Raw genomic sequence first — 17,607 nt, forward strand, 5'->3', positions numbered from 1 at the left:
CCTCCCCATGAACTGGGGACTGCTAGAGGAAGAAACAACCAGATGAGAGGTGGAGAAAAAGAGGATTAGACAGCAAGAGGCTCCTGACATACCGTGCTCCTTACAAAGCAGCAGCAGGGATGAAAAAAAATCATATTCCTTCCCTCTCCCTCATGTGGCACCACCACAGGCAGCATCAGCTATGCTCAGCAGAATCATGTTCAGCCTCTTGCCTGCTGTGAAGTATTCAGATGGGAAAGTGCAGCCTTACACTGTCAGAAGTTCATCCCAGAGCAATGGCATTCTAGCTGCAGCTGTCCAGCTTTAGCACAAAGAAAGCGTGTATGGCCTTACACAATGCATCATTCACAAARCTACTCTTCTCCAGAGAGGAAAAAATTCTTCAAGGAAGCTTTGCACAATTAAACAGCAGTAGTTTCTCAAGGCACGTGTCACTCATCTGCTGTGGCAAGTCAGTCCCGGGGCCTTGTTTTTTAATACATTGTCAGGCCATTACGGGTTTTTCTTTGTAGTGTACAAATCAGTCACATGTCATTGCTTCAGTGAAACCACTTTTTTTCCCCACTATGTATTCCTCTTTTCCAGCCTCTAAATGAGAAGTAAGCACATAGATATGCAAAGAGGCAAAAGAAGCAGTAGCACGGAAGGCAGGATGAGCTAGTAGGGTACCAGCAAGAGAAGGACTCGGTGTATTAGAGAGTTACGATCTCTGTGCTTCTACCTGCAGAGTATACTCCCACCCTCCCCAAGTACTGGACAAGTGCCTTCCTCAGCTGCACAGTTCTGCTCCTTGCTGTAGGTTCTTGGGTGACCACTACCTTCACTGTGCATCCTTCTGTGCTTTAGATCCTCCTGCTGCAGCTCCCTTCTTTCATCTTCCCTGCCTAGTTTAGGAGCTACACAGCTTTATCAATCTGCACAGTAATCATCCATCATGGCAAGAAGTCCACACGTTTCACTCCTCCTCTCAGCAATGAGGCACGTGGCTCCGTATTCTACCCTGTAATACAGGAGTCTACGAAAAATGCCCAATCTGACCTTTTGTCCTGCGTGATTGCCAGGTACACTGCAGCTTGCTTATTCTGCCCAAATGCAGTACAGCTCAATTTAACTTCATGAAAAGGAGATAGGAAGAAAAAAAGAAGTCCAGAAAAGCTCATTCCCACTGAACAAAATGACTGATTATTCCTGTAGGTGCTGAGTATTCCTAACTTCCCTGAAGCAATGAGTCCAAAGGTGCCTTTCCATTCTCTAGTTCTGTATTACTAAAGTTCAGCTCTAGAATAGATTGGTAAAAAGTTTAGTGCTCACCTGGCTGGTTATGCATATGGTTTGTATGATGCTTTTATCCCCCTTCTCCTTTTTTCTTGCTGATCCATAGACTCTCTTCTCATCTCACTTTCTCCTCTCCTGTAGAGAGAAAAATTCACTGGAATTCACCTCTAGGAATAAAGAAAAGGGAAATTTGTACAAACTAACAGAAGAGAGAACCTACAGCTGCACAATGGATTACAGTAAGTGCTATTCAGACAGTACTTACTGTCTGAAATTAGGGCCATGGGGGGAAAAAAAAAAAATCACTGGCCAACTTTTTATGCAGAACAAAAGCAAAATCTATACCAGAATTTTCTGTACTTCAAAACACCTTCCTGAACACCAATGTACTTTCAAGTAACCTCATAGCACTGCACAGTCTATGAGCACTTTGTTCATTATTCTCTTCTCCACTTCCTTAGTGACAGAAGGCCAGTTAAGATAGTAACTTCTGTTTTTGCAGTACAGAATGTTTTTCTTCCTCAGACAAGCCTGCACTCATGTGTCTCTTGTTAGTGAGCCTCTCCAGGCATTAGCACAGCAAGAATCATTGTCTTTGTCCAATGAGCTTTTTATACTGAGTGCATTTGGCAAAAACACTGCAAAACTGGTCCTGGCAACCCTTCATGCAACTAAATAGCCACTCTGCTGATCACTAAAGCTCCTTTTCCCTGTAGTTAGAAAGTCAGTAATACTGATACAACATTTTTTTCTAAGCAAGGATTTTGGATGGTACTGGATAATTCACTCACTCTGCACACAGATCGAAAGAGCAGAAAATAAGTCAGAAAGGAATCACAATTGTCCTTGCTCTCCAAAGTGCACCACTGTATTACGGCAAATTATGTTCCTGCAAGCTCCTAATTATGAAGCACTGCGCACGCTGCAAATAGCAGCACAAAAGAGCAAACGAGTTCTATTTTCCTGTTTTCAAGCTTACCTAACTACACTTCAAATGACTTTCAGTTTTAGAAGAGGCTGCATTGGCTTTTAGCAGTTCGTATCACCTTGCCTTCTATAGCCAGACTACCACTTGAAGAATTCTGCTCAGGAGCAAGACATTTCCATCTGGTTCAGCTCACCTTTTATTTTTGGAATAAAAATTGGGAGAACTATTCTAATTTTATACAATGTGCTAGAACATCAATTATTTGCATCAACTTGGATAAACATTGGTGAATTAAAAGATAACGATGTTGGAAAAATAAATTTATTACTGATACTCAACATTTCAGTATCTATTTTTAAAACTTCAAATCACAGATTAAGAATTGAGCTAGACTTAATTTTGGAGTACAAAAGAGATCTAAAAAAGGAATTTAACATTGGTTAAGGAATAAAAGAATTTAATTGGTAGAACACACACCAACATATTCTGCAGTACGTTATATTCTATAAAGACACAACCCCTTACTGCTTTTGCCAGAAGAACCTGCTAGCTGTATCTGATTTACTAGCACTGAACCAGTATTATTTGATTTTCTCATGTTAATGAAAACTGCTATACAAAAGCTAAACTTCATCTCCTACTCCATCACTTCAAAATACATCTACATAAAGCAGTGACCCTTATTTTTTTTAGTGTAATGAAACTGAAATTTCAGACAGCAGATTGAGAGAAAAAACAAAGTAAAAAATAAATATCTTTGAAATATAAGAATGAAGTATTTCATATTTATATAGAAGTGAATACATTGCTTTAAAGAAGCAATTAAAGAAACACTTTGAGTTAACCTCTTAATTTCTTCTTGATTTCTCAAGTCATCTATAGATTATATTACCTAAAACTTTTCTGTTAACAAGTCATTGCGTATCTGTATGTACCAGGGAGGGAGAGAGAAGAGGGCACACGTATTTGTTTAAAGGAATTTATCAGATATTTGCTATTTAAATTATGGTTCACTAGCTATTCACTTAGGTATCTTACAGGAGTATTACGTACTAGAGCCAGGTTTATTCCAGTATTTAGGAAATTTGTGAATATAGTGTTTTCCTCACTGGCTTTGCTCTGATTTGCCCGAATCAGCTGTGTCATATCTACTCAACTCTTGCCGTGTAGTAACTCCTCCTCTATTCTAATCGTTTAATCATAGTGGGATTTTTTCAAGGTATTGTTTACACATGTCATTTGGGAAATGATTAAACTGACTGCCACAGACCGGCCCCTGAAAGGCGGGTGCCTCCACGGCCCCAGCAGCAGCAATTCCCGCTGCGTCACACGCACAGGCCCCCGCCCCGGCCCGGGCTCCCCACCTCCGCGCTGCCAGGGGACGCGGCGCCGCGGGCCAGCCGCCCGGCGGGGCAGAGGCCGCCGCCCCCCGCCTCCCCCCGGCAGCCTCGGGGGCTGAGAGCAGACCTCTCCGCGTGCAGGCGGCAAGACGACAGGCGCCCGGCGGCAGCGACAAGCCACGGCAGCGGGCGCCATTTGCCGGCACCTGGCGGTTGGGGCGCGGCTCCGCCCCACCCGGCGCGGCGCGAGCGCTGAGGCGGCGGCAGCGGCGCGACCGTTACCTCGGCGCGGGCTTGGGCTCCCCCGCCGGGGGCGGCGGGAAGCGCCGCGGAGCGCCCTGCGGAGAAGGGCTCTGGGTCTCGCGGAAAAGGTCGGTCAAACACCGTAACAGAGGAGTAGTGTTTATGATAGAGTTTTAAAGGAATAGTTGCTACAAGAGAGAGGGGGAAAAAATGTAATTAGCATGAAATTACTTCCACTGAGGCATACTCAATGCTTTAATTATTCCTCTGTATGCTGCATTGTCCAGAACCATGATTTGAGATGGCAGCTGTATCTGCCTTTTGAAAAACCTTTCCTTCTAAAGAAAATGATTCTATAAAAGGGAAAATTACTCCCTCTCCTTTGGGATTCATTTTTTTCTGACTGCTTGGTCTTTATTTGACCTCAGGCATTAACCAATTTCAGGTGTTTCCAGTTCTCTGATCAGGAAAAATTCAGATAGATACTTCTTCGGTACAACTTTGTTTACAAGAGAAAAAAAAAAGCGAAATTCTTATCCTTACTCTGCTCAGAGAAGCAAACAGGAGGCCGTTCCCTTGCTCCATGAGCTACTGCTTCTTGTCAAGCCAACCTGTTACACAGAAGGCTTTTTCTCKCTCAGCTTTCTGTTACAATCTTACTACCGGCATTTTACTGGCTAATTATTACTGCCCTCTGTTTTTTTCTGCAGGCTTTTGTTACATTTATCTCATACACGTGCAGATCTGTGAGGTAAGCACACTTCTTTCTTTGGCAATAAAACACACAATTCAGTGAAACAAACACATAATTCAGTTCTGGTCACTCTTACCAGGGTCTGTGGTATGCATGACAGTTCCTATCATTCAAAAGGGAAAAAAATTAATTGTAGTCTACATGTATTGCAAGAGCAGCTACTATATTGATCAACTTAAGTAAGATCTGACCTTCTCCACAGTATCCAGTACCACTTTAAATAAAATGTGAAAGCTCTAGATCAGTTCTTAACTCTTTCTTTGTACTAACAGGTAGTCTGTAACTAATCTTAATAAAACTCTCCTCATGATTTATTTTATTATATCCACATATCTCTTCATAATTATTTAAGATGCAAACTACAAAGACTGAGAAATTACATTTCTCCACATATTTCTTCCTGTACTACCTTTCTTCACTGCTCTAGCATTTTTATTGTAACAAGGCAAATATTTTAAATGGTGAATCACCATCATTCTAACTTAAGTACAGTAATGTTTTTACCCTTCTCTTGAGAAGTGGATGTAATCCTATATATATACACTTTTTGCTAGCGTCTACATTCTTCTAAATTGCTTCAGGATAAATTTATCGTCAAAAGTAAAAGTAATAGAAGCCAAACCTTGATTCACATAGTCCGTAGGTAATGGAGATCATCWTTTTTTTTTCTCTCTGAATTTAGCCCGTGGCAATATTAGAAAGAAACTGAGGTGGTCTGAGMGTTTCCAGAAGTTTTGCTGGACAGTGTTTCATTTCGTAGTAATATTGYTTTGTTTCATTTAAGTATGCTTAGAGTATACATAGCTTTCATCACAAGCCATTATTTTMTCTGGCTGGCTATGATTGGAAAAAACCTGTTGGCTTATACAAACAGTAAAATAAACAATAATATGGAGAGATCATATATCTGTTCAAACTCACCCCATTGGATACTCAACAGGCTTGTCCAGAGGGGATCCATATCTTTCATCCTACATCTTCTGTTTTCAGAAGTTATAATACACTTTAAAACATTCTTTTTGACTGTGCCTAAGGTTCAGAACATCATTGTTCTTCATCAAGTTATATGAAAAGTACATAGATTCAATCAAAAATAACATCTACATGTGCTGTTCTATAGATGTTTCTTCTGCATTCTCAAGAATCCTGTGATAAGAAATTTAGGAGCACTGGGAATTCCCAGATTTCTCCCACAGCTCATAGGTTGGTTTTTGAACCACAGCAGCTTCTCATCTTACCACTTTTGCTGGTTCAAGTGACATCTTCATGATCACTGTTAAAAAAAGCTCACCTTCGTCTTAATTTCTCTTTTCTTTCCCACTTGACTCCCTTTCAATTTATGTTTCTCCRTACTTTACTTTTTTCTAATTGCTGCTGTTTTCTATGAGTAAGTCTCACGTTTAGTCTCATTTTTACTAGTTACCTGCAAGCCAGCTAGTGTAACTATTCCAAACACTGCAACTTTTTCAACATACTTGTTTCCTGTCAGAGTACAATCACGATGGTGTGCTTTTAGACTTCATATCACATGGTAGATTTCCAAACAGACAAAGGTTTTCCATGATGCAGCAATTTTTATTTTAGTGGCTTTGTAAAATTTAACAACTTGCCAATAGAATCATGAATGATTCATGGAAATACCTCAGTGTGGAATTTAAAAAGGCTAATAAAAAATACRAAATTACAAAAAAACCCTTTAATTCTAGCTTGGCCATTTTGACAGGCATAAATTTCAGATCACATAACTCTACCATTTTTTTGTAATATTACACAGGTTAAAGGAATAGATTTATTTTTATTCATATTCTTTACTGGCACCTTCCTGTTGCCTTTGTTAGCAGTCAAAATATCAATGTTACTGTTTGCACTAATAGGAAGAGTTGTCCAGCCTAAATTAAAATTTACCTAATGATTGTTGCTCATCCTGATGCCAAACTGAAACAAGCCACATTTAATTACAGCAATTATTTTCTTTCTTGCTTGCAGATCTCCAGTAGGAAAGAACAACCCTTAACTGTTACCATATTTCTGGTTACATATGCAGTCATGATTGACCCATTATGCAGTGGCTCCACTAATGCAAGCTAGGTGGGAGATGGAGTCATTCCTAGCCTTTCTTTAGAGTGTAATTGAAAATTAAGTATTTTCTCTTTTGTATGGCCATGGTTAGATGCCAAAAGGTGAAAAACTATTATTAAATGAAACGTTCTAAAGTACTAACGTCTCAAGAATTGAATGAATATGGAACTTTTCTTAATAAATAGTATACAGTATTTAACTGATGAACTTTACCAGAATGTATTCTACTGAAGCATTTAGTTGGTGTACCAACATTGCTTAGTAGTTAGTATTTTTTATGTAAATCTGTTAATATTTAAATGACAGATTGACTAGTAGTCAATCATGTAACTGACAAATTATAAATCGACCACAAAGGAACATTCTCAAATATATTTTAATCATAAAACATATTATAATGAAGCCTACTCCTCCTGTAAATAAAAGCTGACATGTGCTGCTTTGCCCTGGTTTATAATCTTAAAAACTCCTTAAGTGGATATGCACAAACATTGTTTGCTAAAGTAAAGCTCTTTCAAGGTCTTTCAGGAGGACTTCATGCTTTTTTAAATAACTGCTYATTTCTGTGCATTTTTCTTTGCCCAGATATGTACTTGTGATTATAAACAGAATGCGTTAACCTACATACATCATAAACACTGGTGAATCAAAAGTTAAAGTAATAATGTAAAACACATTTGCTTGAAGGGGAAAAAAAAAACATTGCTGAAGACTTGAAGGACACTGCTGAAACATGCTACTTCAGAAAAATCTTGAGGCAATTTGGAATCTGGCTCTGTGGAATTGTAAGTATCCAAGTAAATTTGTAAGGTGCTTATATTATCTTTCCTACCAGGTCGCCTGGGTTCTACTTTGGTTTTCCCTTCATAGCTTTTGAATAAATGCAAGCACATCTCATTCAAAGATTGCAATTATCTTGGGGAAAACACATAAAATTTTGTATGGCTTAACTAATTCTTCACATGGTCTATTTCTTTACATGGTCTTACCTCAGTAGTTCACCAGTCTTCTGCTTTGATAATAAGGAGAACTCAAAGTAAGATTTCTCTCAGTCAGTCCTTGTCTTCTCTTCCAGAGCACATCCTGTTCTGTTCACACAGAAACATCCAACCTGCTACTTTTCTCATACGGGTTTCTGTGTGACAGTAGGGTTGCCATATTTCTAGCAGCAAAGGATAAGATACAGGGAAGGAAAGGTGTGCAGAGACAATAGTGTTCCTGTCTTTTCTGGTAGCTTCCYATAGAAGTCCCAGAGTCCATCCCTTATCCCAAGTCAGCATTCTGGCAATAGGAACACAGGTCAGGGCCCCTGAAGGAAACAAAGCTGCCAGCTTAACCTGCTGAGCCAAAACCCAGATACCCTTAATCCACTCTGTCCTGGAGCATTCAAAATGTTTCAGTCCAGAGTTCTTATTTCTAAATCATAGTTTCATCTCACCGCCCTTCCATCCCCCGTTCCCCTTGCCTCCTGAGAGGAAAAGCAAAACATGCCCAGGACTACATACAGAAAGCTGAACCCAAGTTCTTTTGCAGTTACAGGCTTTCATTTAGGCATGTRTTTGAAATGGCAGCTCCTAGCTTTTGTGTGTCTGTGCATACTCACATACAAGGATAGATGCTCTAGCCAAGGCATCTAACTTTGTTCTCAGTAGCACCAGTAGAAGTAAAAGTCTGAATAGAGAATTGCTTGATTTGCACTACCTGAATACAGAGGACAGCAAGGGCAAAGAAACAGAGGAGTTTTACARTGTGGACTGGAAGCACAGAAACAGCAGAGGGGACTTCATTAGAAAGTTCTTCAGCAATGAAGGAAATGAAATACTAGCAATATTAATGTAAGACTGGATTCTACTGCCCTGGGAATTAATGGAAATTTTCACATCAGTTCTAGTGAGAACAATATTGGAGCTTTATACATATCTTTGAAGATGATTTAAGCTAGAAGCCAGTGGCTGCAGAGCAGTAGCTGGGTCAGATAAGGACTATACAAGTTAGGCAAAACTATGTAGGTATCAGCATGGCATTAAAGAGTAATTACACTTGTATTGGGAAACAGCAGAAGTAGCAGTTCAATGAAGTAACAGTTCTAGACAAGACTAAAGTGCAAGCTACATAACCATTGTCCAGCCCTTACAAATCATAACCACAAACTGCAGATAYAAGACAGAAGCGTAGAAACAGAAATGAGGTGATGAAATGCCTGATGCTAAGACACCACTGAAATGTAAATAGCACTGCTAAATTATAGTGAGTTAGAATTATATTGGATTAATTCCCAGCTCTAAACTCCAGAGGAAAGGTGACTCAGAGGACTTAAAACCAACAGAAAAAGGTCCTGCATGCTATGAATTCTAGATATCAAGTGTCAAGGATCTACACAGATTCTAGAGAGCAATTTGTACCACAATTAGTATCTGAATGGCCCTTCCACAATACAAGTCAGGTTACCCAAATTCCATAAAGTTATCTTATGTTGCTTCAGCAGAGTTTGAGTGATGTCCCCAAGACTAACCCTCTAATCCGTAGGAACAAACTGTTTTATATAGCATTGTTCACACACACAGCAGCAATACGATTGGGAGTGCCATTTCAACCTCTTGTGGTTACTTGAGATAATTAAGTCCCTGAATTTACCTTTAGTGGATAAATGTTTGAGTCATACTCCATGGTCCATGTCACTTAAATACTAGGCTGAAATCAGTATGTGAAACATTATTAATAGTTTTGGAAGGTACAATTATCTAAATAACTGTTTCCTTTTTCAGAGTACTTTCTCCTTTCCTCTTCCACATACAGCATATGTATTTTTTCCTTAGTTCAGAAAATTAAAAGCTGCACAATTGGAAAATAAAATTAAATAATGTCATTTTATGTTAACTAGTAAAAATCAGCAGGACAGTTATTTTTCTCTTATAAATATCCTACACAAATTCTACATAATTATTCTCTGTATGAGAATAATTCAAGTAGCCAACAATGCTGGGTAATGGAAATGCATGATTCTCTATTTGCCTCATTTCTTCTTACAGCACAGTATCTTTATGACGGCTTCCTTAATGTTCAAATCTGTCTTTCCAGCCACACACTTACCATGGTAAATCACTTGAATGGGCTGAGCTTTCTTCTATTTATTGTTGCCAGGGGAACCACCTTGTTGGTATTCATCAGTGTAACATGTCTTTTGACATGTATTTCTTAGGACCAGATACAACACACATGTGCAGCATTCAGTGAAAAAATATATTTCAGCATCCCTGCAAATAGTCATGCAGAGGAAAAGAGTTCAAGTACCTTAGCTTGAGATTGTTTTGGATTTTTTCTTTAGATAGATAAAAATTATATTTTTATATATACATATATAAAATATATATATATATATTGTTTCCTACAAAATTTACCCACAAAAATTAGTCTCATTCAATGAAATAAGTGCTTCTAAAATAACGCTCATTTAATTTCTCTATTATTCTTTTTTTTAAATGTTCTTTTCCTTATATGAAGTAGCTATTTTTAATATGAAGTCTTGCTGTTATCAGGTATGTGACTAACATGTAACCAGAGTAGCAATAAAGTGTGAGCCATTTTAGAATAGCCAGGTATCTGAAGGGTATTTGAATGGTATCAGCCACCTGCTGGGAAGCATCAATAGTACAAATACAGCACCAACTCATGAAAGGCAGTAAACATCTTCAACTCTCAGAATTTCTGTTTGTTTATTGTGATAGCAGCTTCTGGCAGGAAAAAAAAGTGATGCAGAGGCATCTAAGCTGCATAATAAAGGCCAGTCATGGTTGGTTATGGGAAGCAGACCAATGTTAACTTCCTGGTGATTTTGATTATTGCCAGAATACCTGCGTGGGAAGGCACAGCATTTGAGGCCGGAGGCAGGAAAACATGCAAAAAGCATTAAGAGTAAAATGAAACACGAAAGGGCTCCATCTCATTCAAGTCCTATATGAACATTTGTATTCCATAGATGATGGCAGATCTTACCATTTGGATTGCTGCAACACCAGTTGTTCTGCCATCAGAGATCAGTGCTCCTTCGATTTACTTACTGTACAATACAGAACGAGAGATGCTCCCTTATCCTAAAGAGCACTTAGGAGCTCACAACCTAAGTGTCAGACAAAAACAACAAGCTGAAGCAAACAGCTAGAAGACTATAAGGAAACAAGACTTAAGAGTCCTTTTACCTTCCCTCAAAATCTCCCTTAATTTAACAAAACCTGCAGGTCTGTAGCTTATAGGGTGCATATGTATCAGCAGTTCTCACCAATTCTGATTATCTTGTTACAGAATTCTCAGAAATGAAAACGGCAGCTCCATACTAGACTCCCTTGAGAGCAGTAGGAGGTTGTCCTAGAACACAGGCGGTATCTTTTAGGGACCACAGGAACAGCATCAAAAAATGCAGTGACTTAAGTTTTCAATGCTGATGCTTAAAATGACTAACACTACAGAGCAAGTGAGCAGCCACAGCCTCTACAAACTAGTTTCCAAATTGTCCGCCTGGCTATCCCTGCATAAACCATTCTTAGAGAATGTAATCTTATTTGCCAAATACTATTACATAATTGCTGTGGCCCCTAGAATTTTATTTTAGGGTTTGTTTGTTGTAGAATACCACACAAATAGAAAAACTGCATATACAATATGAAGGTAACAAAAGCATGAAAAAAACATCTGCATTACATGGAGAGAAACCCACCTTTTCCATCAACCAGAAGGAAAAATGACACATTTTGCAGCCAACTTTATTAGCATCTTCAAGCTGCAGGAGCAGAGTACATTATTCCCTGAAACCTCAAAAACAGAGAAGCTGATTATCTGCTTTAGGTGTTTGCCAGTACATGCATGGGATCCCAGAGAATAGGCTCTTCCAATTTGATGGACAGTGGTTCAGTAAACAAACCTATTCTGTTGTCATATAGGATCCTTACAAATTCAGCTACCACATTTTAAGGCCAAAGCACTGAGACATTGAAGATGTTCAACTCTTGGAAAAATTATTTTTAAAATTAAGGATATATTTGTTTCTTCAGTCATATTCTCTGAAGACATTCTGCTTTTTGTTGCAACCTTAATTGAAAAAAATCCAATCATGACAAATAAGTTCAGTGTAATCATTTTCAGTCAAAATGATTAAAAGTTGCAGTCGTAAGAGTTGAAAGCAGTCCTACAATGGGAAATGTATTAGATAAAGAGCTATAAGCAATTCCACTAGCTAAAATGAACACACATTATGGACAGCATAAGGAATTCACTGAGGGTATTCAGGTTTTTTTGGAACAGTTTCCTGAGGAAATTCCTGCTCCATGAGGGTAGATAACAAGAAAAAAATTTCAGCCCAGTTCTCAAAACATTTTTTATACCTAGTGAGTGGGAAAGGTTTACTATCTACATTGGTTACATACAAGGGATGAAACACAAAAGGAATAGTAAGTTGTTCATTGGGTAGTAAATCATTCAATTATGGAAGGGGTTATATGGAATCAGGTTCAAATTAAGAGACCAGCCTGTGCTACATCAAGTGACAGAATTTCAGGAAATGGCTTTTCAACAGTAGTACTTTTATAAAGGCTCATTCTGAAATATCTTAATTGGGACTTGCAGATGAATTTAAAATGCTTTTCAAAACAGCACTTTATTTTCACCTTTTCCTGTACCATACGAAAGCAAACATCATGGAAGTCATGCTTTTTTGAAACTGTCATTTATTTAACAAGATTCAATTTTGCTTTGAAGCATGTGGCATTAGATGTCTCGAGTAGTGCTAGTGATAAGAAAGTGCAAAAAATCTAAAACCAGAAATGCCAATTAAAAAGAAATTTTAAATCACTAAAACACACTAGCCAATTATCCTAGGTAAGAATTCATGAAGTATTTGACTTCACTAAGAATATGCTTTTCCTACTTCAGCACCTTCATTTCCAGGAATTAATAGCTAGGACAACCTCGGAAGATTACAGCTGCAACGACAGGACGTTATATTGGCAGAAGAGGCAAGAAGGCCAGACATACAGCATTCGGGGCTCTTCTCACTGCATGAGCACTTGTAGGCAAACAAGCATCTAGCTGAGAAAATTTGAGAGCAGGTGCTCAGGGTACTAGGCCCTACCAAAAGTCCACGCTGCAGTGAGTGAGTTTGGATCTCACTGCAGTCATCCACATAACAGAGAAATTATCACACAGCCAACTTCCTTAGATTACACGCACTCAATCACAGCCAGCAGTTGATAAAATTGAGAGCTGTGAACCTCCATATACTGGGTCAGCCCATTCCTGCAGTTTTCCTATTTAGCAAACAGCATCATTTCATTCTTATCGAGGCTAATGCTCAGATAGACTCCATTCATCATTACCCCAYCTCTGAAAAAAAACAAGTGAAAAGCAAGACTGCAGAATCTGGGTTAGATGAAAATGAGTTCTAAATCATATTGAGTTCTCCACACTAACTCACTGCCTCCTCTGGCAGCTATACATATGGCATAAACTGAGAATGAGAGAAAATCAAATTCTGCAAAATCTCATGGGATTCTAAAGTAAAGAATAAACATTTCTTTGATGTTACAGCAAAAGCGGCTCTTTTAAAAAGGAAAGGAGTCATTTGCTGGATTAATGCAAGATTGCTACTGTAGAGATGATGAAGGCAACAACCACTGCAAATTTGAGGCCACTCCTAAAAAAAAGGGGGGGGGGGGCTACTATACAAAAGTTGTAACAATCAAATTTGTTTCACAACATTTCTCAATGGTCAAAGGAAAGGGAATACATAATACATAAATATATACATTCAATAAAACCAAATGGTAGTTTTTCCAGAAACAAATTTGATAGAAGACCAAGCGTAGTTTTTCCCAGGCATACAGGCTCTTAAACCAGCATTTTAATTATAGCAGTTTGCAGTAGCAACACTGTAATAGTAGGCATAAAATAAAGAACAATTTTAAGTGGTATAGTTTGGAGTAAAATCAAATAATCCAAATTATTAAAAATACAGCACAGTATGTAAGTAACAAAAAGGAAAAAACATACCAGGATTACTCTCTGTGCAGAGTATTTTGCATGCATTTACTTTTAGCATACAAATAACTCCCTGGCTATTTGAATGGAATTCAATAATAATTACATTTTGGATGATTAGGATGAAGAGAAAAAAGAAGTTCATTAACACACAAATTGATAGTAGACTTTTATTAACATATCTTACAACGTCGATTACTGTATTCCTAGTTTTGTACTCTTCTGATGTGTTATAAAGATTGATTTAGATTCTACAGTAATGTACTGTACTTAAATGATCGTTCATACAGGATATCACACCAGAACATTTGCGTAATACACACACACCCCACTCTAGTTTGGACCTGTTATTTTTCAAGGTAAGCATAATAAAGTAGGATTTAAAAAGTTATGGGGGAAATCAAAATTCTTGTTTAGCAGCATGCAAGGATATTCAAGTACAATTTCCAGCTAGGTGCTTTTTTTCCTTTTTGAATTGACTGGTAACTAATTCACCAGTACTAAAATAAACACTATGAGATACCCCAATGTTAAGGCGAATTGTTTTACTTCACATCCATACGCACAACCAGAGAACATTCCAGTTTAAATCAAACACAGTAATCAAATTCTGGATACCTTATCTCATGTAAATACAGCACTGGAGTTTCAAACTACAGATTACTYGAGTTCATGAGCCCTGTAACAAATGTTATGCTGAAGATGTAAAGAATCTTTTTGCTCTTCAACCACGCTTACAAAATGGCCTGATATTCATAATGAGCAATGCAAAAATATTACAGGCAGAACTTATAATACAGTATCAAAAAAGTAATATTTTGGAAAAGACAAAGCTATTTATTTGGTGAAATAGAGTAATTCTAATCTTACAGGAAGTACTGTAATACTTTGAAATATATATATATATATATATATATTTATATGTACATATAAAAACCAGCATCCGTTATTGAATTTTTTTTGAATTGTGGGTATCCAGAAAAACTCATCATATTTATTTACTCTTCCTTCTGTCCATTCTCCTTGACAGCTATACAGTCATTTTATTTCCCCTATATACTTTTCATTAGATAATGACTTCCACTGGGGAGCTCTTTTCATTGTGTATATGGTTTTATCAGCAGGTGTTTTTATTTTACACATACAAATTTTATTTTACACACAAGCTATGAAAGTCAAAACTACCAGGAAGTGCTTGGTAGTACTGTATGAAATAGCCAAACAATGTCCAACACCTGTGAGAAACATTAGTAGCAATACATTACATGCCAGTATTTTATCTATAACCTTTCCTACCTACTTACAGTGTGGAGCTTAGCCCAGTCACATCTGTTCTCATCGATTTTTAAGCCCTCTAAACATAAACTGTTTTGGCTTTCTTGCAAAAAGGATGCACATGCATTGGTTGTTCACCCAGTCTATCTCTATCCATTTTTTTTTTCTTTTTAGGAAATCAAGCAGAAAAAGCATTGATTACTCTAAACAAATACCATATAGAGGAACCACCCGACAGATACAACATTACGTTTCATTTGTGGAAGAGTCTGCATATTTCCAATCCGATCATTCTGAAACATACATCTGGTCTGTAATGACAGGCAGGCTTATGCTTATAATTGGGATCTGCTACATTGGGTGCCATACAAATTCTTCACATACAGCAATTTCTGTATGTGTTATCACTAACAGTTTATTCAACTGATAGGAAAAAAATCTCATTTCTGGAACAGAAAAAAGAATGTGTGTTCTGGATTACATTAACAGCAATAAGCTATCAATTTACAGCTATTTCACTTATTTATGGAGAAAACAAAATCTACGAAATTCCTGAGAACATGTAAGTTTTCAGTAATGCCTGAAATATTTCAATAGACTTCTTGTGATAAGTAAAATTTTCTTTAAAGTTCAACTTTCAGACCAAACATTGCCATGCAGTCTCAAATCATTTTACAATTCCTGTATAATTACAAATGCATATCAAGCAAAAATCGCAAACCAACACACAAAAAAGGCAAAGAATATTTATCCAATATATTTAGTAGATGAAGTACACATATACAGTGTTTCAGCAAAAATTGCTAAAAACTCAACCCCACGCAGAGAAAAATAAAAATGTGACAGCTATCCCTGGAGCCTCTAAACAACGGTAAGTAAAACTTGTGCTTCTTAACAGTAATGGGCTTTAAAAAACAAAAGAAAAATGGACTACTGAGTGCAATCAGATTGCTCACACCATTTAGAGGATTTGTTTTAATTTCAAATTATTTTATCATTATTTTAGTAGCAACAGCAGCTAATTACACAGAAGTTTCACATGTTGACAAAGTTCATTTCCCTTTTATGCCCACATCCCACTCCACCCCGAGCAGAACAGCTAAACTCCCATTCATTTAAAGCTATTGTCAGTCAAGATGCATTCATTCATGGTAACAGTGATGATACCAGGTGAAGATGGATGATGATTTACAAGCCATTATAATGAGGCCCCCATCTTTTATTGATATGATCAAAAGTATGAGACACCCACTGCTGCTCGAGCACTTTGTATCTTTCCTTGCATATGTAGAGAGGTTTACCACGCCTGCAGGACAAAAAAAWAACAAACAGAAACAAAAATCCCTCCTTGTTAATATGCCAAATAAATGGAAAATTACTTCATTGTCAGTAATATAAGCAACATTTGATATTCGTATAATTTTTTTCCAGGGGAAGTGGGCATTTTTATTGATGGGGATGGGGCTGGGAGGTTCGCTAACTACCGGGGGCTTCCCCTCCTCCCTCTTGGACAGCAGAATCCCGCAAGCATCTGTTGTTCATTCAGACACACATAGCTTAAGCTGTTCTCCTTCCCCTCACTGGAAACCACGTGCCTTGCCATTAAAGACCAAATAACAACAACATTTGGGAGAAAAATGCCTCTCTGCAGCGCTCAGAATGATCATCACTGGGAACTTCGCTGAGTGCCTAGTATGTCTTACTCAGTGTTCGTGATTACACCATCTTTGGATCTAGAAAAAAAATTCCTCCAGATCAATCTAATTTGCACAAAATGGGAATTTTTGCTTGGAGGAAGGTAGAGTTTGCTATCTTGTTACTGGATGTAGCGCATTATATAAAGTAGATCTACACAGGGCAACACCACTGAAACACGCTTACTACTAAAACATTACCTAAGATCTCGGTCTTCTTCACCATGTGCATCCAGATAAACAGAACCCCAAAGGCAGAAACGATGGCCTCGTATGATGATGATTACAGAGGCATTAATCAGAAGAAATATTCCTGTCCCAGCTCCACAGTTTTGAGAATGCTGTAATATTACAGGATGAAAGAAGGGAAGAGTACAAAGATCCTATTAGTGTCTGACAACTTTATTACAAAAAAGTTAAAAATTGTAATTAGTTTTTGCTTAAAGTACCATAAACTGGTACTATTTACTAAGGAACAGTTTGACAAAGTGTAGCCTACTCCAAAATTCTCCAAGCAAACAAGAAACCTATGTCTTGTGCTGCCATAACTTTTGGTTCCATGCTCAAAAAAGGGAAGCTATCCATTAGACAGTAAAAAGAGTTACTTGAGAAAAAAGAAAAAAACATTGTAGAGAATATTTTGCTATCGATAGCAAGCTGTATAGTGTGAGCAAATATTTTTCACAGATAGCAAGAATAAGAGAAGTATTCAGAAAAAAATTCTTGTTTCCCCTTCTACAGTGGACTGTACTGCTGAACATTTGCTTTCGCTATCCACATTCACAGATCTAGTGTACAGTTTCACAAACGTAGTATCCTGCTTAAAACAGTATGTCATTCATTACCATAAATGGCATGATCTGTATTAACTCATCAATTCATTTTGGCAATTACAAATGTGCTTTTAGATACAGTTTTATTACAATGGGAGGCTATAACACCACAGGTTAAAAATCAAATGTAATATCCTATATAGATTTTCAGTCCTTTTTW

At 37.7% G+C, this 17,607-nt stretch overlaps 2 protein-coding genes and 1 long non-coding RNA gene across 9 annotated transcripts in view; 1 reads left to right on the forward strand and 2 right to left on the reverse strand.

Annotated features, from left to right (window-relative positions):
- Positions 1 to 3,754, reverse strand: part of MYO3B (myosin IIIB) — a 227,727-nt gene extending 223,973 nt beyond the window's left edge. Inside the window, exons 1-2 of the mRNA XM_085323256.1 lie at positions 3,671 to 3,754; positions 1,312 to 1,410 (exon numbers count right to left, since the gene is read on the reverse strand). Coding sequence (XP_085179382.1) covers positions 1,312 to 1,327 — 16 coding nt within the window. The 5' untranslated portion in view covers positions 1,328 to 1,410; positions 3,671 to 3,754. The remainder of the gene's footprint in view (positions 1 to 1,311; positions 1,411 to 3,670) is intronic.
- On the forward strand, positions 3,575 to 15,114 carry LOC146600609 (uncharacterized). Its single transcript, XR_014898045.1, has 4 exons — positions 3,575 to 3,914; positions 4,497 to 4,537; positions 7,307 to 7,404; positions 15,095 to 15,114. It is a non-coding gene; the product is annotated as an uncharacterized LOC146600609 (long non-coding RNA).
- Positions 13,802 to 17,607, reverse strand: part of UBR3 (ubiquitin protein ligase E3 component n-recognin 3) — a 105,689-nt gene continuing 101,883 nt past the window's right edge. For all 7 annotated transcript variants that reach the window (XM_085323220.1, XM_085323212.1, XM_085323204.1 and 4 more), the window contains 2 exons: positions 16,816 to 16,955; positions 13,802 to 16,226 (listed from right to left, as the gene is read on the reverse strand). In XM_085323220.1, coding sequence (XP_085179346.1) covers positions 16,109 to 16,226; positions 16,816 to 16,955 — 258 coding nt within the window. In that variant the 3' untranslated portion in view covers positions 13,802 to 16,108. The remainder of the gene's footprint in view (positions 16,227 to 16,815; positions 16,956 to 17,607) is intronic.

The sequence above is a fragment of the Rhea americana genome, unplaced genomic scaffold, assembly GCF_003343005.1.
Source record: "Rhea americana isolate MKP2758 unplaced genomic scaffold, rheAme1 scaffold_12, whole genome shotgun sequence".
Classification (NCBI taxonomy): domain Eukaryota; kingdom Metazoa; phylum Chordata; class Aves; order Rheiformes; family Rheidae; genus Rhea; species Rhea americana.